Genomic DNA, 23,941 nt, shown 5'->3' with positions numbered 1-23,941 from the left:
TTCTTTAGCAGCCAGATGACAATGAAGTAGGGAAAGGACAGTCGATTTAGCAGAATCAGCGCCTTAATTAATGTGATTATTACCACCTGGGTCTGCGGTGAAAAATGGTCCTTCGGCTCATATCCGTGTCACAGGTTTGGATCAAATCAGTATTTTGTATTTTAAAAGGTTTTCATGCGGATCCGGCCCAAAGGAAATTGTTATCTTATCTGGGTAGTGTCACGATGGCAAATACATTTTTGTGCAGATCATTGGCCAACTAATTAAATTCATACAAATTATATTCCATCGGCCCACTGTACCCTACCCATGGTTTCCTGCCAGACCTTCTTCATTCGATTGCAAATACAGATTGTTATAGACATTTTCAAACCTGATTCTGCAATGTCTAAACTGTGCAGCACTTCAACCATTACCGCGCCGGATTAAGTTGAACGCGCCGTTGGTTTTTGGCATATTGGTCATGTGACAGTAAAGGTAACTTGTCTGAACTATCGCGGGAAGTTGGTATGGTGTAATGTTAGCAAACCCAAGACAGGCGGAGACTGGGGCACAGTTCCTGCAAAATAATCTTAAAATCTACCGTCGTAGGCCTTCCGCAAAGTGAAATAAATCCGTTGACATTACATTCATCTTTATATGACATCGGAATAGCCTGTTTCAAGCAATCTAGTTGCAATATAGGGTTAAGTACAAATAAGTGGCAAGAGTAGCCACTTAGATAGCTGGCTAGTTATTGAGGAAGCCAACGTAAAGCACGGGACAGGACATCATCACAGAGGAAGGCTGTCCTGAATTGAAGTAGCTATGGGTGAGTCCTCGTACAATACTTTTTCATTATGGAATCACATGACCAGAATCATGTTCTTGGGACCGTTTATTGGGGAAGGTGTACATTGGAAAGACTTGTTTCAACAACAAAAAACGTTAACGTTAATCTTTGAACACGATGCCAGAATGTCCCGTGCAATATAAGGTTGACGTTACTATCTGGCTAGCTAGCTACAAACCATTAGCTATTATTAAGCTCATCTAATTAGCGTGAGGTGTCACTGCACCCAAGTTGTAGCTAAACTGTCCTCACTGCAGTGCAATGGTTCGAATCTAATGTTAATTTTACAGCCTAAAGTTAGATCACAGTGTAAACCCTAAGCAACATAGCAGAGTTGCTTAACATGAGCTTACTGTATATGGTGGAGGTTTAATTCAGGTGATCGATGGCTTTTGAGTAACGTCAACGTTAAGTTTTCTCTAAAGTTAGTCATGTTTTGTAACGTAGAATTGTGGTATGAAAGAACACGATTGCTCAGTTTAAAAACATCTAACTACCTAACGCTCATCTTCACCACGACAGCTTAATTTTTCACTCGAACGAAGTTAGCCTAAAGTCATTGAGCTTGAAGTTACAGCCTAATAGCCTGTTATGTTTGTTTTTACTCGCGGTATTATCACAAATGTACAAAAGTTGGTAGAATGCTTGCTGTCGGTAGGCTACTGCTTGGTTTCTATGGCTTGTTGAATCTGCGAATGTCATTTGATTACATCAGTAACTAGCACTTACTTTTGAAAATAGAAAAAAACTGACCCTGACGCTACCAGGAAGTGTTTGAGTTAAAGTTTTCACAACCAGATTTATGCAAATCAGAGAGAAATGCATTCAGAGATTTATTCCCTTATTTTCTTTTGGGTTGACTGAGTGATCTTTGTGACTAAATATAGAGGTTGTGTAGGCCACCTTCATTCTTTGTTCCTATCTTGGAGTCGGGAGCCAAGCCCAGTTAGGATGGCCTGTTAGCGTGAATGGTGAAACTATGCAGGCACACATATCTGTTCGCTTGTTTTCTTTGTATGCTCTAGAGCGGATTTAGCCCTTTGATGTATGCTATTTGGACGATCTAGTCAAAACGTTTTTGTGCATCCCAGGTTTTCTCTACTATTTGTGGTGGGATCTGGGGAAACCCATCATGAAATTTCACAAACGTATGATTCTGATTCCATCCCAGCAACATCCAGGATTTTGTCAGGATGGTATCCAGGATGTTGCTAGGATGGTATTTAAGAGGGTTGAATTGGAGCAGAAATCAAGGATTTTTTTTATTTCAATTTGTGATTGTTTTCCCAGATCTCATCACATTTTTGACCATCTTTTATCTGGATTGTAAATGTAATGCTACTTATCCACAGCCTGTGCAGTGCATGGAACAACTGAGCATGCAGGTGGATTGGGAGTACTTGTTTTGTAGCGGAGAGTATTGTGGGCAGAACACACACAGTCGATCATTGTGGGAACTCAAGATCAAGAGTAAAATTAAATTTATTGTGCTGGCCTATTACTAGTCTACCTCATTTTTAGGTAGAAAAGCAAACTGAAACTTTAGGCCTATAGTGGGGTACGAATTGTCATGAAATAATGGTCCCGTAGGATTTTTTTGCTAAAATTGATTTTTTGGCTTTATTTGCTTTATTTGGGGTCCTACTGTTGAAAAATTATGGGGTGCAAATTTTCTGACCCCGTTTTGGCCCCCTTCTGGGGGGCGCTTTCTCACCTTGGCCAGGATACTGACTGCACACATACAGCTACTAATAATGATCACATTTTCACAATCTTGGTGTCAATTTAGGGGTTATTGAGGATGCTGAGTCCATTTATGACAGTTTCACTGTGATCAGAAGTTGTTATGACTCATTTGTTGCCGTAATAAAGGCAAATCCAATGGGGCAAAGTCGCCAAACAGTAAGTGAGCTGATTTCTTGATATCATATCTCTAGCTCATAGGGTCATTCCGTGTCAAATCACCCAATTTCAGCTACATTTGGAAAGTGACCCTCTCCAAAAAAATCTGAAATAAATCACAGGTGTTTGCAGACTAAACCTATGCATACATCTTAAATAGTATGTCTGGATCACTAATGGTTTAAAATCTACAGCCCTTTGAAGCTTGAAGTCATTTTAAGCATTGTGGTGAACAATCCTTTTTGGTCAACTTGCAACGTTATTGGTTCTTTTGGTATTTCACACGTCAGTGAAACTATGTGAATGGAAGCACATTTTCCTGTTGAATTAAAGGGGACATATCATGCAAAACTCACTTTTTGCGGGCCTTTGTGTTCATATTTAGGCCTCTACTGTTCTTATAAACAGTCCAAGCGTGAAAAAAACCCATCCATCCGTTTTCTGTAGATCAGTAGAAAGACTTTGGTGTCAAGAAAGTATGCTGCTGTGAGCCATTTGGATGGCTCCCTTATTCTGATGTCATACTAAGGGAATTTGCATAGACCAACCCTAGCACCAGGGTCTAACATATGTGGTTGGATGCCGGCTCTGTTTTAGTCATTTTCACCTGTGAAACGAGCAGCGTAATCAATACATGCAGCCGGAGGCGTGGCCAGCCCAGAAACGGCTCAATTTGGGAGAGACCAATTCTAACCTCGTTTAAAAAGAGGTATGATATGTCCCCTTTAAGAAATCTAATCAGATGAGATGTGTCTTGTGTATTTTCCCCTCTGCAAAGCTCTGAAAATGGCTATAAATTCATTATGTGAAAAGACATCATCACTTTTGAAGGCTTCTCATTCGAAAGGCATGTGCCACAAATTTCATCAGGTTTCCTACTCATAAATGGACTATAAGGTCATGTCCATGCATCAACTTTGGTTGTAATCGTTGTCATATTGTCAGAGCATTTTGTTTTAATTGGGCTTGATTTTCAAAAAGCCCATTTTCGTCCTATCATTTCACCATGTGGACAGTTAACAGGATTTTTTTTTATTTGACCATATCACATTCTGTATGTGAGGATCATCTGTCCAAAATTTGGGCTTGTTGCTGAGTTTCTTTATTGGAGATATGATTTTTGGAAAATATTCTCTATAAATCCACTGAACTTGCATTGGATCTGCAGTACCACTTTGCAACACATGGGATGCTCTTTTAATACAATGGAAGTCAATGGAAGAGTAAGAGATCACTTGTTAACTGCACAATCTAAACACACATTTTATGGTTCATGGGAATTTCTCCAAGTAATGATTGCAACATGAACAACATACTACTCATAAATAAATCTTATTTAGAGAAAATAAGTTCTAAAATTCAGAACTCTCATCTGGCGTAATAATCAAGGCAACTTGCAAACTACTGGCACTACTACTGCTTGTTGTCTATGGGGACTATTTTCAGATGCTGCATACGATATCACTGCGCCTATGGTACGTTTGCAAGTTGCCTTGATTATTACGCCAGATGAGAGTGTAGTTCCATGTCAAATCAGCCTAGAAAAACGCCAGGTTTCATTTTCAGTTGGTCTTATTGCACTTTCTAACTTGAGAGGAGACGTTTTAAATGGGACAATTACCAGAAATCTTGGTCACTTTTAAACATGAAGCTAGCAGGCGAGAAGCTAATGGTCTAATCCGATTCAATGATCTATGCTAGGCTGAAGCTAAAAGTTGTATCGCCAGACTCACAGAATGGCTGGATGAACGGGAGCAAGGTAAATATCGATTGTTTTGCTCGAGGGGAGGTGGAAAATGAGCGTATTTCCAAAAATGGCGGAATATCCCTTTAAAACAAAATGCTCTGACAATATGACAACGATTACAACCAAAGTTGATGCATGGACATGACCTTATAGTCCATATATGAGTGGGAAAAAAACCTGATGAAATTTGTGGCACATACCTTTCGAATGAGAAGCCTTCAAAAGTGATGATGTCTTTTCATATAATGAATTTATAGCCATTTTCAGAGCTTTGCAGAGGGGAAATTACACAAGACACGTCTCATCTGATTAGATTTCTTAATTCAACAGGAAAATGTGCTTCCATTCACATAGTTTCACTGATGTGTGTGAAATACCAAAAGAACCAATAACGTTGCAAGTTGACCAAAAAGGATTGTTCACCACAATGCTTAAAATGACTTGAAGCTTCAAAGGGCTGTAGATTTTAAACCATTAGTGATCCAGGTATACTATTTCAGATTTGTGCATAGGTCTACAAACACCTGTGATTTATTTCAGATTTTTTCGGAGAGGGTCACTTTCCGGCACTGGGTGATTTGACACGGAATGACCCCATATCATTTTTCAACAGAAGGACCCCAAATAAAGCAAATAAAGCCAAAAAAATTAATTTTAGCAAAAAAATCCTATGGAATTACAATTCGTACCCCACTACTAGGCCTATTTCTGCTTATTCCATCCATTATAGGACCGGCGACCGGCCGGTCAGTCTGAGACTTGCCGATTTTATGCCGGTCAAATGCACTCGCACGTAGCCTACTTGTAACAACATCACACAGCTGAGTTTGCAAAGTTTGATGAAGCTAGCAAAGGCCAACAGTCAGGGCTGGATAAAGCGCTAATACTGAGTTTTTCTATGCAGCGAACGCTGTGCTTTGCGTGGAATTTACTAAGCTGTCACTTCAGGTTACAGCGCTCATCAAAGCCCGTCCTTGCCGCTAATTGCATGCCCACAGCTGAACCATAAGCGCTATCAATAAGCAGCGACATAGCCTTTATACTCCACTTAAAGAAGCATTTCACCCATTGGCATTAAGCTTTATATGGTTAGAAACCCAGTCATACTATTGAATGGTCATGGATAATTTCCTCATTTTCATCTGAGATGGGAGAAAAAGCCGAAAATGTATTTTTGGCGCTTTTCAATAAAAGCCAACAAATCTCAGAATTCCGCGCTTTCACTGCTCTTCGTTGCACCCCCTCCAGGAAGTAGTGCAGCAAAGATAGAGAGACATTAATGTAACGTTTTGGCATTAATAAGGATTCTAAAATTAAAACGATCATTGTTTTATGTTGCACTCAATCAAATATACTCAAATATATTTAGGGTCTAATCCATTGTTATGTGTGGTATGCCTCCTTTTACTCAAAAGTGACATGGAAGGGTGAGATGCAAACTTTGGCCGTGCACGCTATGTACTGACGCGAAACAGCTGAACCACTGCTTTCGTTTCCGTGGTCTACCAAAGGACCTATCTTTCCCCAAATCAGTAAGAGCTGCAGGCTGCACTCTCCCAAATCAACACGAACTTAGGGCTGTGGAGCAATAACTGGTCTTCAACTGATCGCAGAAATAAGGTTTGTTTTTGTAAATTGTATTATGGACACGTCAATACCATATAATAGGCTATTATGTTTGCGCAGACTTCTGTATCGCGCAGAAGTAGGCTTGTGGTTTTATGATTGACTATTTGTCGAATCAGAGTCACCAATCTTCAGTAAATTAGATAAACTGCCTGCTCGTGATGACGTGCTATTTGTTTATCTATGGTTTATCCTTGAATTTTCAATAAAGTATCTATCTATCTATCTGATGATCCCATCGAGATCCATAACACCGACATTCCTAAACCTGCTCACAAGTGCCACCTGGTGGTTGTTTGGGTCATTGCAGCTTCACTAGGGAAAAATCAATAAAATAAGCGTGATTCACACGTTAGGTCTCGTGAGGATCTCACGTGAAGCCGGCCAATTGAATCCAACACCTACTGTACAACCCATAGACCCATATATGTAGACCCATAGCCTGCAGACAGGACACCATTCATGAGGAATGGTAACTGCAGCCTAGGCCACTTACGTTTGTTAGGATGTGTAGGTCTATAGGTTGTTTTTGTCAGTCAACTAGCCTACTAGCCTTGCAACAATTAGACCTTTACATTCTGACTATTGCTATTAAACACGGGTAGAATTTGAATAGACTCTAGGTAAATAACATTTTTTTCTTTGACTGACATCTTTCAATATGAGTTAGGATTGCTTTTCGTCTGGATAGGGTCACCTCGTCCATGACTCTAGTTTATGGTCATTTTTAACATATCTAAATCCCATTTAACACCGGATTTCCCCTATAATATACAGAATTGCCCAAGGCATATCACTGGACACCCTCCTAAATCTTAAAGGGCCCTATTTTGCCGACCGCGCAATGAGCTTTCGCCACTTGCGCGACCTATAATTACTATTCTCTGCGAGCGCATCCTTCATTTTTCCAGCGCAAATGTACGTTCTCTAAATAGGAGATGATATTGCGCCCTAACGGGCGTGTCAGTGAAGAGAAGAGGTGTGGTCCGGCGCAAAGCTCGCCAGTCGCTAATATATGGATGCAGAAAGTAAGTGTGCCACTGACCAGGAAAAACCTAGTCAGAAATCACTCGCGCATAGCTGAAAGGCTATTTTATGAGCGCCTGAGGCTTGGGGATATGGAAGACTGCACAGTGCGCGCACACACCCTACTTCTTTCATCAGCAGGAGCGTGCAGCCGGAATATAATTAAATAATATTTGTCCGTTTCTCGGTTTTAGGTTTGTGTATTGGTCAGCAAAAAGTAGCATACATAGCATAACAACATCCACATGCAATAATACAACAATAACGTCTAACACTGACCTGCTCATTTAAACAACATTACACAGCCCTATGGCTAAGTTACCTTTAGTTTTGTTCTGGTACCTTTAACATCTTGCATTAAACAGCTGTAGCGTTCTGACAACTGTCTACCTTGTCATTGCATCTGGAATAACTCCTCTAGCTGCCTCCATCCTCCATCCTTTCTGTTTTGTTTGTTTAAAAGAACTTGCGATATCCATGATGAGTAGGCTATTGAGTTAGTAAATTAGCTTCACATTGTGTGCTGATAGCGGAGTAAAAGAAAACAACAAATAGCCTAGTTGCGTGCCTGCGTGCGTAATCTCTCCTGTTCAGACGAAATGTGTGCGTGGATATAGCTCTATAGCGCATTAAGTTCATTTTGATAACGTGTTGACTGACTTTTTCTTAAAATAGAAAATTGTAAATAGCCTGATGTCAGGCAGCTAATGGGATGCTGTGCATATTGGGTGGGTACGGTATGGCATGCCAATTTGGTGTGAATACACACACACACACAAGGGAAATGTAATAATGATAATGATCAATAGTGAGAACTGGCTTCTGGCTACTGCTGCGGCTACTGCGTTCATTCTGAAATCATCTATTTAAGTCATAAGCTTGCTTTTCTAAAACGGTAATATGTCGATCTGATTTCATGAAACAAAGGCACAGCAACGACAAATGTAACGATGTATTCATAGATAATCATTCTTCCGCCAATATGAATGGTTGCCATGCAACATCGAGACGCAGCCACTTTAACTTTTGTGCAAGTTGTGGTAGTGCATTAACAAAATGCGGTCAAGGTGTATGTTTGTGTTGGTTTTTATAACAGCATCGAACGTGATTCAGCCACTCATCATCAAGGACCGGAACTATTCGTGTTAGAAAATAATATTCTCACATCGTGTACATTATTTTCACAATTTCCCAGCATAAAATTTGGGAAGGCTTAGCCTCCATTACGCGCCGCCCATGCCTCACGCAGGAGCAAGTCGGTCTCTTCTGGAGTAGACGCCCAGGTAACTCCGCCATGATAATACCAACAGACCATTGAACAATGCGCCAGGCTTTTAAAGGGAATGAGAGTGTGAAATCTAATTGGTTTATTGCATGCTACGCCCAAAAGACACCCACGACTAACTCAAGTAAGACAACCCCTTTTCACTTTGCGCTGAGCGCAATGTTCACTTTTCACGCAGTCATTATAGCCTTTTGCCCTAGGACCGCCCCCAAAGTAACTTGCGCGAGTGACTTGCGACAATGCCCATTTGATCCTGATAATAGAGCCCAAAGACTTTCCCCTAGTCAACAAAATTCTGAAGAAAAAAAAGGTCTGACCCCATGGCTGCTGGACTATGAAAGCCGACATTGTTTTTTCCAGCTCAAGGTCATACTCGAAACATTTCTTGAAGGTTGCCAAATCTGCTATGGACTACACTCTACTTTTGCTGTTGTAATCGCCCCGGTTGAAATGGTACGTATTCATGCTTTATAGCTCCATGTAGGCTAACCTCATATCTCTTTACAGTCGAAGTTGTGGTGGAGTACGAGTACGAGGCAGCACATGAGGATGAGCTGACACTGAGGCCTGGGGATGTGATAAAAAATGTGCGCAGAGTGGAGGAAGAAGGATGGATGGAAGGAGAACTCAAAGGAAAGAAAGGACTCTTCCCTGACAATTTTGTCAAGGTGATGTACAAAGTATGATGGCTTACAACTCTTATGATTGTTTATGATTAGGGCCGTTGACTGTTATGCCTCTAGACAAGGAGAACGGAATAATGATGAATGTTTTGGTTGAGTTTATTGTGTAATAATAATAATGATACATTTTATTTGTTACACAACGTCTTTCAAAGCACCCAAGGTCACAGTGAAAAATAATAACAATCAGCACACAAACAAAAACAAAACATACTGTAGTTATAGTAAAAGGCATGTTAAAGTCCATACGCTAAAAATGGCGGATTTCAAGAGCCGTGTTGTATTGTGAAATGGAGAGTTCGGATGTTTGAGGGGAGTGAGTTCCACAGTTTGGGTGCAGTATAGGAGAAGGGCTTTGCTCCCACTATAGTGAGCTTGATGTTTAGTACTGTCAGTAATCCAGCTGTAGATATAACGTTAGTGAACGGGAGGGTGTATACGTCTGTAGGGGTTCTGTGACTTATGGAGTGCTTTGAATGTCATCAGCAGGATTTTAAAGGTGATCCGTTGAGAGACCGGGAGCCAGTGTAGCTCTATCAGGAGAGGTGTAACATGCTGGGAGGACTTTTTGCTGGTGATAATCAGTGCTGCAGAGTTTTGAATGAGTTGGAGGCGATGGATGAGTTTGTTTGGGATGCCCATCAGGACTGCATTGCAGTAGTCGATGTGAGATGTGAACCCTGAAGGGCTCCGTGGTTTAGGATAGAGCTTTCTGAGCGCTGGTCCTGAATTGGAAATTATGTTCTGTCTGCTAAATAGTGAGCAGACCATGCATGAGCTGTGCCACATATTCCAATGCTCGCTAGCTGCTCCAGATAGATAGATAGATACTTTATAGAAATTCAAGAAAGCCAAGTAGAAGTTGGTGTGAAATTGAAGGCAGCACTGAAGTCTACAAGGATGAGGATGGACAGTAGACCAGTGTCAGCTGCAGAGAGGAGCAGGGGCGGTCAGGTAGCACTGAAAATGTTTCCACTTGGTGACCTAGTTAATGTAAAGATAATAGGGTTGTCATTTTTGAGAAAAATCAAATTCGAATGGATATCGAATATCAAGCAATATACTCAAATATATGCGATTGTATAGCGCGCCCCCCCCCAAGAAAAAACTTGTCGGTGCTGCTGTTTCACGGGTTCGAGTCCGGGCGTAGGGCTGAACCGCAATGGTTCAACACAAGTATATATTAAGTATATTTTTGGCCTTTTTGCCTTTATTATTATAGGACAGTGAAGAGGTGGACAGGAAACAAGTGGGAGAGAGAGATGGGGTTGGATTGGGACATGATCGCAGGCCGGTTTCGAACCTGGGTCCCCGTGGGCACTCGGACCCGTATATGGTATGAGCGCTGTAGCCTGCTGCGCCACAGCGCCCCCCCCCCCCCCCCCCCCCCCCCAGCATCACATTTAAAAGTGAATAAGACTTCCGGCAATTTTCCTATTTAATACTTGTGTCCTCTGAAGTTAGAAAGTGTAATAAGACCAACGGAAAGTGAAACGTGGCTATTTTTTAGGATGATTTGACATGGAACTACACTCTCATTCAGGCATAATAATCCAGTCACGTCTGCTGCAGCTCAACCTTGTTGCTGGAAGTTAGCCTACAGGGACTATTTTCAGGTGCTGCATGTTATCATTTTGCTGTTGTGCCCATGCTGTTCCTTGATTATTATGCTGTGGCCCTCCCACTGTCCCATTTACTCCCAGAGAAGCTGGGCTTCCTTGGAAATTATGATTTTGTTGCGTTTGTCCAGTGAACATGTAGCTTTTTCCTCACTGAGACCAGCCCACTCTGAAGTGCCACTGAACCCCAGTGAAGCCAAGCGTCTATGGGTTTTTTTTTTCTGGATCATGTCATCACAGCAATGTATTAGGGGTACGAAATCACAATAGATGACCAGCAAAACCTTATCGCTGAACGAAATAGTCATTAAATTGAACACATTTTTAGCATGTTCTAGTTGTAATTGTAGGCTAGGCTGGCTAATGTAATAGGCATTATTTGATGCAATTGTCCATGATATTTTAGAGGAGGCTGAGCTTCCCCTGTACTCTTAGAGCAATCGCCTCTGATTGCCAGTCTGGTGTGCCACTTGGGCCATGCCTTCCGCATATTTAAGAATCATTCTTTCACTGCCACATGAGATGCTGTTAGTGTAGACTGAGAAGAGAATGGAAGATAAGACACAGCCTTGAGGAAGTCCTGTGTCTAAAACCAACTGTCCAGTACTCTTAATCCATAAAATCAGTCTGGGATAGTCTTGTCAGAGAAGCAGTGTAGCAGGTTTTCAATCCCTGTTTGTTTTCTAGAAATGGAGACATAGCGTCTTTCATGGAATATGCCAGTAAAGTTTCCGGGAAGTGCTATAGTGAGATCTGGCCATACTGACACCTTGTGATAAACCCACGAAATGGCCTGGTTTTGACCTGACATGATTTGACCCAAAGCGGCAACCATCAAAAGCTTAATTTAGTTTTGAGTTATGATAAAATGTCCAGATCGTATGTTGTCATGAGTTTTCGATCATCATCTATTTCACTTTAATTCATCATAGAGTTCCCAAAATCGCTTTTAAGGTGTGTTAGAGTGTCTATTTATTTTTTTTTAAGCTAAAAACACAATATTGTGCTTTTGGCTCTTAAAAGCTTAAACTGTTTACCATGTTGTAAGTTGCTTTGGCTAAAAAGCGTCAGCCTAATGTAATGTAATGTAATGTAATGCAATGTAAAATGTTCAAGCAAACCACAGAAAGGTTTGTCATCAGTTTCTGCAATACTGAAGAGTCAGTATTGTTGAGGTCGGAGATGATAATCATCCACACATCTTGCACTCACTTAACTTTTACTCGTTTAACGTTCAACGCTTAATTTTTCAGGAAATTAAAAATGAATCAAAGGAAACCAAAGAGGTCAAAGAAGAATCTCAGCCCACACGACGTGGGGCTGGAAATGTGGCCAGTCTTGTCCAGAGAATCAGCACTTATGGCATTCCAGCGGGTGGCTTCCAGCCATCTTCTCAACCCCGTGTCTCCAAAAAGAGTTAGTTCTCTTATTGCACAATGTCTTCTGTTTCTTAATTACTGTCTGTCATTATGTCCGTTTATGTCTTTGGTGTACAGCTGAAATTGTACAAAGTGTCATTCCACTTAATTACACATAGCTCTTGTTTATAGACTTATATATGCAGTGTCGGCATCATGGGCGAGCCTTAGGGGGCCAGGCCCGTACAAACATGCCACTGAGCACTCTCCCTGACATAACCCCCCCCCCCCCTCCCCCCATCTAAATTACGCAATGAATACATTTAATACATGTTGAACACTGATGTTGAACACTTAACCTAGTGGCCGGTTTTCTGTGTATGTGGGGCAGTGTCTTATGATGATACAGTGGGTTGGTGGGCTGTATGTCTGTAAGGAGTGTGGCCTTCTATGATGCAGTTAAGTGGGGGAGTTAGGTTAAGGTGGGGTAGGAGGGCAGTCAGGTGTGTGTGTGAGGAGGAAGGAGGTATACAAATAAATAAAAATAATAATAATAAAAAAATAAGTGATAATAATATAATAAATACATAACATATAATTCAAAAATGTTATTTATCCCCGAGGGGCAATTTCTCCCCACACGTGAACTTTTTTTTTATCAACATTTGGTGTATTTCTGCTTCAATTTGCGGAACACTACCGCATAATTAAATTGGTTAAAATGAAAATAACCCCACATCATCACATACCCTTCACCATAGCTACATATTGACATGGTGTTTTTTCCAGTTAGCCTATTAGCCTGTTCGATTTGCATTGAGCTCAATGAGCATCAAACAGGCTAATAGGCTAACTAGAAAAAAAATACTGTCTACGATCTCTAGTTATGATGAAGGGTATGTGATGATGTGGAGCTATTTTAATTCCAAAGGCCAAGGGAACTTTATCAGGATGCATAGTATCCTGGATCTATGAAATAGCTGGCCTTAACAAATAAAGTGTAAAAAATCCTCCTGCTCCTATGGGAATTTAGCATAGGGGTCAAATACTTATGCCCCCTGTATTTAAGAAGAACATTTATTTATTTACGATACATTCTTCAGTCACAAAGGACATTGTTGTCCTTAGCGGTTGGATTATTACTCAGTTTTTGAATTAAGGCATTAAGATCTATTGTCAAAAGATGATTTTATATTCCTCTTTTTAGTCAACTTTAACATGGGGTCAAATACTGAGTCCCCCCACTGTATCAACATTCATTCATTTCATGTCCACTTCAATTGCTACCTCGTAACTTCCATAGCAACAACTTTTTTATAGTATACTAACCTCTATGATTACCCAGCAACACCCAATCAGCTATCTCAAATACCCTGGCAACAACCTAGCAACCACTACTATAATATTACCCTAGCAACCTCTGTAGCAATCAGTATGATTACCCTATCAACCTACATAGCAGTCGCTGTTTTTAGCATAGCAACCACCATATCTATCCTAACAACACCCTGGCAACCACCACCATAATGTCAACCTCAAATTCAAGGCTCTAATGCTTGCCTATAAAGTAGTGTCCGGCTCTGCTCACACCTACTTAAATGCCCTCGTACAGGCATATGTTACTGCCTCACTGTTTTGCTTCTCAGACAAACAATGCCTAGCTCTGCCATCGTTACACTCAGGATAATCCAAACTTCTTTCATCTGTTGTTCCTCGTTGGTGGAATGCACTACCACTTCCTGCTAGAGCAGGGACCTTCCTCTCCTTTTTCAAAAAACTTCTGAAGAGAATATCTCTGGTAGCACTACTTACAACTAATCTTGCTGATCCTACAACCTGACTATCCTGACTACAACTAACATTTGGCTGTTCAAAAGCAGCACTCACTGATTCTTATTGCACTCTACCCTACCATCACCCGCCCACCCCTCCGCCCCCTTGAGGAAATTTTTTTTAAACTGACTAGCAGATTTTGTTGAATGAAATTGAAATAAATTGACAGATTGAGAGTTCAGAAGAAGTTTTCCCACATAATATATAAACATTTAAATGCATCCATCTGGTGCACTTTGGGGAAAAAAAACAGGTTAGCCTTTTTTTTTTATATCTATGGATGGAAATATGTCTATTATTTCAACTATTAACTTTTTTGCACTTCAGAATTTTAACCGGGTGGAATAGTTTTGATGAAACTACAATAAGTTCACAACTTTTTGTTTGTTTTACAGTTCAGAAATAGTCAAACATTGTGTAGGCTACGTTTCAGCACTCTGTGAAATTATGCAGACGTCACCTGTGTTGTTCAGCTAGTTAATGTAATTGTAATGTAAGCCTATAGATGCTATATCTTCCTATTTCAGGACTGTCTGGGCCTACCCATATCTGGGAAAGTGTGATGTGTTTATGTGTGTGTGTTATGTCATGCTTTATATCAAGAAATAATCTTTTTTTATGACTTGAATAATTAACGTCAAGCATTCTTTTACAAAGCATTGAAGGAAATAACTGAGACATACTCTGTTGGTCTGCTTAGTTTTATATTGAATCCTAAGTAAAGGTTTGAAGGGAACTTCAGCTTCAACTTTCTCTTGGGAAACTGTTACACATATCCATCTTCTTTAGTGTAGCTGGCTAGACCATGTCATTGCCACACACACATACCATTTATCAGTGTTATGTATTCAGAACACAAATTATGATTAACTGTATTCCATTACAGTTAGAATTTAAATAGTCTTAGATCCTATAACTCTAAGAAATGGTTTCTTGTAACACAATGGAGAAGCGTGCATTTTGCGCTTCATTGCCGTAGCCTTGGAAAAATATTAGAGCTATATATGACAATCAGCAAGCATTCATTCCTAGTTCATTAGGAATATTTTCTGCTGAAACATTGAATATAAGATCAATGTAGCCTACATTGTGAGACATGTAAAAAAAGACGATGACAATGTCACAATCAGGAATTATTTGTATAAGATGGTAGTTTCACATAGATTTCACATTTTTATCTCCTCTCTGGCTGACGGTCTTCAAAGTACCTTGCATATGCATCAGTTCTAGGCTCAGTTTCCTTTCCAGGGAAACATTTTTTATGTTTTAGCCTATGTTAAAGCAGGGACTATAGAATTAGTGCGGATCTGCCTTCTGGGGGTGTGCCATCACGATGGTTGCTTCCTATAATAGATAGATAGATAGATAGATAGATAGATAGATAGATACTGTAGATAGATAGATAGATACTTGATTGATGGGGAAATTCAAGGTTGCAGTAGCTTATGACCCCACACACAACATACATTACAACTTAAACAGAATGATAAAATAACAAATCCACATGACTAAAAAGAACAGTAAAATCTACTAAAGATACTGAAACAAGGATTCATGTGAATGTACTAAGGATGCACCCCTACTAGGAACTGAACATCTCTCCAGTGTATATTTGAAATTCATATAAAGTAGTTAGATGCAATGCCTGCTTATTTTGTGAGAATGCAGAAGCCCTATAAAATGTGAAATACAAATATCAAATGGGTTGCCCACACATTCCACATTACCCACAAACATCCCTGACAGCAAACTCCTTGGCTTTCATCGGTCTTAACAAAATACTCAACAATATAAAAAAATGTTTTGCATTACAATATATGAGCTGTTAAAGATCATCAGGGACCCATTTATTTACAAGCATCATCTCTTTCGCAGCTACTCCATTATCTTCTACCCAGCACACTACCGGTTTCCATCAAGGTGAGCTCATTTTAGTATTTACACTCTTAACAGGAATTTGCCGTTTTGAGACACAACTGTTAAGATGGATTAATTTAAGATATGTGGTAAAGGAAACTACTGTAATAAAATGCTCTAATTATTTGGAAATTGTTGTTAACTACAGTTGTAGTTAAAATTTGTCAATGTAACTTGATCATGTTGGATTTTGAAAATTACGATTTAAAAAGGCTGTGGCTTGAAAATGATGATAAATGAGATAATGTCCTACTGTGAATGAGAGAAATATTGAGTATGATCAAAAAAGTGTAAGAGGTCAATTTATTAATATCATTTGCATATCATGATGTCACTGGGTGGCGGCTATCTACGATGACTCAACCTTCAGTAAATAGTTGATGTTCAACATATTTGATCCAATGGTTTTTATCTACATAACATGAATAGGAAATCTATAAAATGTAAAATGTCAACAGTAGTAAACTAATACGGTACTATAACTACTACTATATCACTTTGATTACTTTGTGAGTTTGTCTACCAAATGCTTTATCACAAAGGGGGCCAAATCAGATTTAGGAGTGTAGGCGCCTTGGATTTGGACCCGGGGGGGGGGGGTCGGTCACGACGGACATTTTGAAAAATGGCCAGCATAAAGTGAGGCTCATAAATATTTGAATGCAGCAGACTAAAAAGAGGAATATAAAATCATCTTTTGAAAATTGATCTTATGCTTTAATTTAAAAAAAATGAGTAAAAATCCAACCTTTAAGGACACCAATTTTCTTTAGAGAATGGAGAATAACTGGGATTCTGATTAGGCTACATCTGCGTTTAAAAGGCGGAACATTTTCACTAGGCCTGTAGCGATGCGTCGATGACGTCGACTAACCGGCTTCAAAATATCGTCGACGTCATATTTAGGCGTCGACATATCGCCACGAACACGCGAGTCAAAAAAAAAAAAAAAAAACGAACACTTGAGTCACAAAAACAGAACAAAACATACAGTTCGCACTTCCTCAAACCAAAAAAGCCCTGAAAAACTGCTCACCTGAGGTGGTCGAAGATATGGGAATGCTCACGTTTGTGTAGTGTGTCGTGCAGCTTGAGCTGAGTGCACTTCGGTAGTGCTCGCTAACTATCCTAGCTCTCTGCAGTTTTTTCGTGTTTGTTTGGTTAGCAGTTCGTGTTAGCTTGCCACTGGCAGCGAGACAGCTGTATTGTATTTATTAGCATTTGTGACCCTGTAAAGCGGAACCAGTCGTTTCGGTTAGCATCATTAGAAGGCTATGCTGGCTATGCTGGCTAAGGCTATGCTGCAGACATTTGATAAAAAACTTGCATTCAAGTTGACTGACCATCTCAATACCAATGTTTTCAACTCCAAGGCTTAAAAGGGCCTGTCCCAAGGAGAAAAAGTAGCTTACCTTGAAACTTAAACACATGTGGGGAAACTGAACAGTCCAACCAGTAGAGGCTTCAACCAGACGGCTGAATTTAAGAGGTTGAGTTGTAATATGAATAGTAGGCTATAGGGCTCTATCCTAAGGATCAAATGGGCATTGTTGCAAGTCAATCGTGCAAGTTACATTGTTCGAAGACACATACAAATAACAGCAATACAATAGTTCAATTTAACCCTATGAGCCTGACGGACGCAAAGTGCGTAAAAAAAACCACCCATTCTTCTCTGTTACATTACTCCGCGATTATTAGTCACAGCGAGATGAGACCTATATTGCACGAAAGAGCAGAACCGGGGCTTTCCAACGAGACTAGACACTTGTCTGTATGATCAAGTATGAAAATAAAATAAAATCATGAAGTTAAATCAAAGTATATCATATTTACAGTCTATATTGCTCTGCGTTCACCCAGGCATCCAGTACTCTTGCTTGAATTACTCGCGAACCCAGCATCGCACAGACATGCCACGCATATCAAATGAAAGCGGAGAAACTGAGCTTTCCATTGATACCATGGACATCGATCCGTTTGTGTTATAAAAACAGACAAAGTGACAAACAAATAATAATGTCATATAGCTTCGGCTACCATTACTCTCGTTTGATTTACTCGTGAAACCGCGATCAGAAAGATATGGCACGCATGTCAGATGAAAGAGGAGAGCTAGAGCATCTGTGCACATCAAGTCAGGTCAGATCAGCTAGTGTCACAAATATGGAGAGCAAAGAGTAATTTCTCACTAAATAAAAATTGGCATTTATTTATGGAAGGCACACACCGCATATTTCTGTAAATTACTCAGCCCCAAAATATACCTCCACCACGGTTCTTATATTGCCATTTTCAGGACAGTCAGGCCTACACAACCATGCAAGTCATGTCGAGCTGTCAGCTTGCTGTGGTAAGATATACGTCAAAATGTAAGAATTTGTATAATATGCTTTTTACATTTTTATTATTTAAAAATCTAAATCAAATCAATGCAAGTATTTATACATGATATTGTGGCAGATCTGGGTAGCCTATAGCCTAGCTAGTGCCTACCACTTCTCAAATGAGACGTGGTCTGGCAACCAGACGTTCATTTTCTCGTATTTGAAAAAATGCCCAGATCCGTTCATTGGGCGCCACGGATGTCTATCAAATGCGTCTGTGCATAGCTCATCATGGTCTTGCTTTCTCCCCTGTTCTGTGATTGGCCACCAACATCAGGCGAAAATGTGGGTGTTAGTTTCCAGACTGCCATAGCAGCGTGAAAGAAATCACCGCGCAAGGCAGGATGGGAACACCCAGGCTAGGTAGCCTAGACTGTGCTGAAAAAAATATGTAGCATGTGTGAATGGCACTTATAATGACCAGGATAAATGCTTCTAACTAAAGGTATCAAAGGAACGGAGACCACTAGGCAACTCATTCCACCAACAAGGAACTACTGTGGAAAGGAGTCTTTAATATGACCTCGCGTTTATGACTGGTCAACACAACAGACTACACTAGAAGATTGCAGTGGGCGGTTGGGAATATGCATTTTGATCAATGAATTAAAGTAGCATGGAACAGATCCAGTCAGTGTCCTATTGGCCAAAGCGAGAGATTTCAATTCTTACCCAAACACTAAACTTCCTATTGCTGATTTACAAGCGATACGATCTGCTTGAGGAATTGCCGTTCGCCCTATTAGGAGTTTATGTGCCATCAAAATTATTTTGGAAACGTTATTTTAAGGTTAAAAAAAAACAAATCTTTAGGAGACCTTTTTAAAGGTAAGATGAGGAATTGTGCAGAAGTCGTTTGTTTGTGTTTGTTTATATTTAAATTTAATAGCAGACCCTTTTGTTCAAAAATACATTATATCTTAACCAAGGGCCAAACAAAACATGCTAGAGAGGTAGCTCACCCCTACTCTAAGTATTCCCAGAGACACTCCATGCAGGTTTTTGTTTTTGTTTGGGGGACAGGTTTGTTTGTTTCCAGTTGTTGGAGCCTGGGCTGCCTTTATAGACTCCTTTTTTATTTACAGTGTACTCACCGAATGGGCAGCTAGCAGTCTTGGGGAGATGATTGCTGAATTTGACAAAACATTTTATGGGCATCATTTTATCACTTAAGATTCCTGACAGTGCCTTTTAGATAACTTCACCTAACTCTGTCATCTATGTCAGGTCTTATGCTGATAGTTGAACATTGATAATATTCTTCTGTAGTGATCATTCACTGAAATTGTTTGGCCTATTTTAGAACTCAAGAAGCGGCAGTGTAAAGCTCTATTTGACTATGTACCTCAGAATGAGGATGAGCTGGAGTTAAAAGTTGGAGACGTCGTTGAGATCACTGAAGAAGTGAGTTGGTTTAAATTTGAAATTTTCCTTGTTGGATGACCTATGTTTTTGTGTTAGGATTATATATACACTTATGAATATTCAAATGTAACTGGTTTCAGTGTCATGTTCTGTAAACATGTGTAAAAATGTTGCTGATATTTAAATACCTTTTCTTTTAGAAATTCAGATAAATTATAAGATTATTTGTGACCCCATCTATTTTAAAAGGGAAATATTCACACACACACACACACACACACACACACACACACACACACACACACACACACACACACACACACACACACACACACACACTGTCTTATACATACAGTACAGTGCCCTCCATAATTATTGGCACCCCTGGTTAAGATGTGTTAAAAGCCTTAAAATAAATTAAGTTTTTATTGTAGAAGCATACTCTCACACTGAACAGTGTAGAAAGATGTAACCTTAAACTGAAGTGAATTGTAAGGGGAAAAAATAAATCCCTGACCAAGAAATAATTATTGTTCATAAAATGACCTGTTCCACAATTATTGCCACCCCTGACAATTCCTTGGGAATAAGTTGATCAGAGTATGTACATGAACATTTCATTAGATGAACATTTGATTAGTAATTCTTAACATTCTGTTTCCCTGGGGTATAAATATGACGTGACAAAGAGGCCATTTCTCTTCAACATGGGAAAGACAAAGTAACACACCATTTAAGTAAGGCAGATGTGTGTCGACCTTCACAAGTCAGGCAATGGCTACAAGAAAATAGCCACTCGCCTACACCTGCCCATATCTACGGTCAGACAAATCTTTTAAAACAACTAGAACAGTGGTAAACAAGCCTGGAAGAGGACACAAGCTTATTTTGCCACCATGCACAGTGAGGAGGATGGTAGGAGAAATAAAAAAATCTCCAAAGCTTACTGTTACAGAATTGCATCAAATGGTTGCATCTTGGGGTCACAAAGTCTCCAAAACAACCATCAGGCGCTATCTACATGCCAACAAGTTGTTTGGGAGGCATGCACGGAAAAAACACTTTCTCACTCAAAATCATAAGCGCAAACGTCTGGAGTTCGCTAAGCGGTACTGGGCCTTCGACTGGTATGGGGCCGTGTGCTTTGGTCAGATGAGACAAAGATAGAGCTTTTTGGCAACAAACACTCTAAGTGGGTCTGGCGTAACAAAAAGATGAGTATGCAGAAAAGCACCTCATGCCCACTGTGAAGTATGGGGGAGGATCGGTGATTCTGTGGACCTGTTTCTCTTCCAAAGGGCCTGGGAACCTTGTTAGGGTGCATGGCATCATGAATGCTTTGAAATACCAGGACATTTTAAATCAAAATCTGGTGACCTCTGCCCGAAAGCTGAAGATGGGTCGTCACTGGGTCTTTCAGCAAGATAATGACCCTAAACATATGGCCAAATCTACGCAGAAATAGTTCACCAGACACCATATCAAGCTCCTACCATGGCCATCTCAGTTCCCAGACCTCAACCCCATTGAAAACCTGTGGGGTGAGCTGAAGAGGAGAGTGCAGAGGAGAGGACCCAGGTCGCTGGATGATTTGGAGATTTTGTGCAAAGAGGAATGGTCGAAGATCCCTCTTTCTGTTTTCTCTAATCTTGTGAAACATTATAAGAGAAGATTAGGTGCTGTTTTATTAGCAAAAGGGGGTTGTACAAGGTGTTAACATCAGGGGTGCTAATAATTGTGGCACACATGATTTGATATAAAATAATTATTTCTTAATGTGGGATTTTTTCCCTTCTGAATAAATGCACTTGAAGGTTGGATTTTACGCTTTTTTTCCATTGTGGTCCTCTATTATTTTGAAAATGTTATAATAATTATGGAGGGCGCTGTATAAACAATTTTTCCCTTTACTTATCCCATTCCTGCTTCTTTTTCCAACTTAAAGTCTTCTATTTATACATGCTCCCAGCACATCTGATTAAGGATTGTTCCAGAGTACAGAGCAGGGAGATTGAACATTTCCTAGACAATGTGGTCCTATGAGCAGGATTGAGAACGTCAAAGTTAGTGATATTGTGAAAGGTGTACTGTAACTGTAAACTGTAAAATCTCTTTTTAGGTGGAAGAGGGGTGGTGGAGTGGTGTGTTGAATGGGAAGTTTGGTCTCTTCCCCTCTAACTTTGTGAAGGAAATGGAGGAAAGTGATGATGCAGATGCTGACAATGGTAACACAGAAGCAGGTAAAGATGCACCCAACTTATTTTAACTTCTTGCTTAAGCATATGAGGTCATTATAAATGTTCCAGAGTTATAGCCTTTTCAAAACGATTACTGTAACACTTCAAATAAAAGTCCCAAATAGATGCCTGTCTCTTACCTGCCTGGTGTGACTACTATAGGGCCCTATGAAATCCGCTTTCTTTTTTTCTTTTCAAATCCCGTTTTCTTTTTTTCCAAATTCCAGATTAATATTGGGAGCACTTAGACTCTGCGCAGTAATATCCTCACTCCAAAGTGAAACTGAAAGTGCAAGAGTCATGATATTACTTATATTGTGTATATTATACTGTGTGGCGCAGTAATATCATCACTCTTGCACTTTCAGTTTCACTTTGGAGTGAGGATATTACTGCGCAGAGTCTAAGTGCTCCCAATGTTATTCCGCCACACAATATAGTTATCCCTTTTGCCTGCTTAGAAATGCACCACGTTTTTTTTTGTCTCACCATACTTGGTCGTGTGACTACTCGTGTAACTGTATTTTAATAGGGAAAACATGGAGGTGTTTGGTCGCTTCTAACTTCATCTCTGTTTGGATCCTAATGAATGCATTGGGCTAGCTAAATGCTAGCAAAGTTGCGCCACGCGCCAGAGCCAGTGAGTGCATGCATTGAAACGTGAGAGGTATCAAATCGTCTTAGTGAAGGGAATAACGTAGTTTAATATGAAAAAAACGGTGAAGTGTTCCTTTAAGCAGGATACAGATCATTCACAGCAGTGGCCATCCTAGTCTCTGCTCAAACCCTACACACACACAGAAAATGGCTTGTCCTGTTTCTATTTCATTTTGAATTCAGAATTTGTATACGTTTTGTTAACAATTTGTAGCATTTTAGGATCTGCATAATTACTTATAGCTTAGAATATTCAGTAAGCTAATTTGAATACTTCATATTGATTACACTTGTCTTTAATGATATTACAGTGGTGGTGTGTAGGTCTAATTGAGTGCCTGTCACTTTAAGAACCGTAGCCTACGTGAACATACTTAGGTGTCATTTGGTTTTAGAAAAATAGTCACGCATAGTTCAAGGATACATGTTTTCATTAAATAACATGAATGTTCAAAAAACTAACAAAGGTAAAGACAAATATTTCTGGTGTAATAGAAAAGATGAGTGTCAAGCAATGTTAACTTCTATGATTTAGGTAGCCTACCGTGGCATGGCATTGTGAGTTGTCCCGTTCACTTTTTCTTGGTCATGTTTAATTGGCTGGGTGGGTGCTTAACTTACTCTACCATGACTTGACTTGGAGTTTCGTAGGCTACTGTATATCTGTTATATCCAATGAGTGACAACCAATGCTCAAAATAAAGCGTTAGGGTATTCTCCTGATAACGTTAGTGGAATGGATTTAATGTGAACGTATATAAAAGACGCAGAGTGGCTATATGATACAGCGCACATTTGCGATGAAAATGTTCCGCCTTTTTAAAGCAGGTGTAGCCTACACCTAATTGTGGTTAAATCCATCATTTAGACAACAGAATCAGTATACCATTTTTGTTTCATAGAAGTCTACCAGGGCTATGTCAAATTCAGGCTCGTGTGAAGCTGGGAGGAATTTAACGCGGTTTCCACACCGTGTTATCAACCGTGATAAAAATAATATTTGAAATGAACACCGTAATTGTTATAGTCAACTTTTTTATCATGGTTTACCGTTTCACCGGTAATCTCTACATAGTCACCAACGGATAACGAACAGATTGAAGAAAAAGAAGAATGGATGTGGAGTGACATTTCTTGCATGTGTGTGAGAGCATGAGGTTGATTCTGAAAGCGTGAGTGTCCAGCCAGGTGCGTAAGACTTGCGCGAAATTGCTGAAAGGCTACTTTGATCCACTTGGTGTGGACTCATTTTAGGAGCAAAATGCGAATGAAAGGGTTGAAATCAGTACTCGCACATGTGCGAGCATTTTATTTTTTCTACTCGCACTAATATATTTTGCGACGACCTGCTCGCACTGTACAGCCCTGCCCATGGTAGAGGGGCTGTGACGACGGAAACACTGGAGCACATGAAAATTAGTGGGCATGTAGCCCGATTAGACTAGACGACTAAATGCAGTTTTCACT

The 23,941-nt window shown here is 40.0% G+C and overlaps 1 protein-coding gene across 4 annotated transcripts in view; it reads left to right on the top strand.

Moving 5' to 3' along the window:
- The first annotated feature begins 528 nt into the window (after positions 1-528).
- The window catches only part of cd2ap (CD2-associated protein), a 69,102-nt gene continuing 45,689 nt past the window's right edge, over positions 529-23,941 (top strand). For 2 of the 4 annotated variants that reach the window (XM_062550556.1, XM_062550555.1), the window contains exons 1-7: positions 529-811; positions 8,926-9,086; positions 10,324-10,437; positions 11,974-12,136; positions 15,787-15,831; positions 19,519-19,619; positions 21,700-21,820. In XM_062550556.1, coding sequence (XP_062406540.1) covers positions 808-811; positions 8,926-9,086; positions 10,324-10,437; positions 11,974-12,136; positions 15,787-15,831; positions 19,519-19,619; positions 21,700-21,820 — 709 coding nt within the window. In that variant the 5' untranslated portion in view covers positions 529-807. Of the gene's footprint in view, positions 812-8,925; positions 9,099-10,323; positions 10,438-11,973; positions 12,137-15,786; positions 15,832-19,518; positions 19,620-21,699; positions 21,821-23,941 lie in introns of all 4 variants that reach the window. The other 2 variants (XM_062550558.1, XM_062550557.1) reach the window with 2 other exon arrangements.

Source organism: Sardina pilchardus, chromosome 12, assembly GCF_963854185.1.
Source record: "Sardina pilchardus chromosome 12, fSarPil1.1, whole genome shotgun sequence".
In the NCBI taxonomy this organism is placed as follows: Eukaryota; Metazoa; Chordata; class Actinopteri; order Clupeiformes; family Clupeidae; genus Sardina; species Sardina pilchardus.
This window is presented reverse-complemented; position numbering and strand designations above follow the sequence as displayed.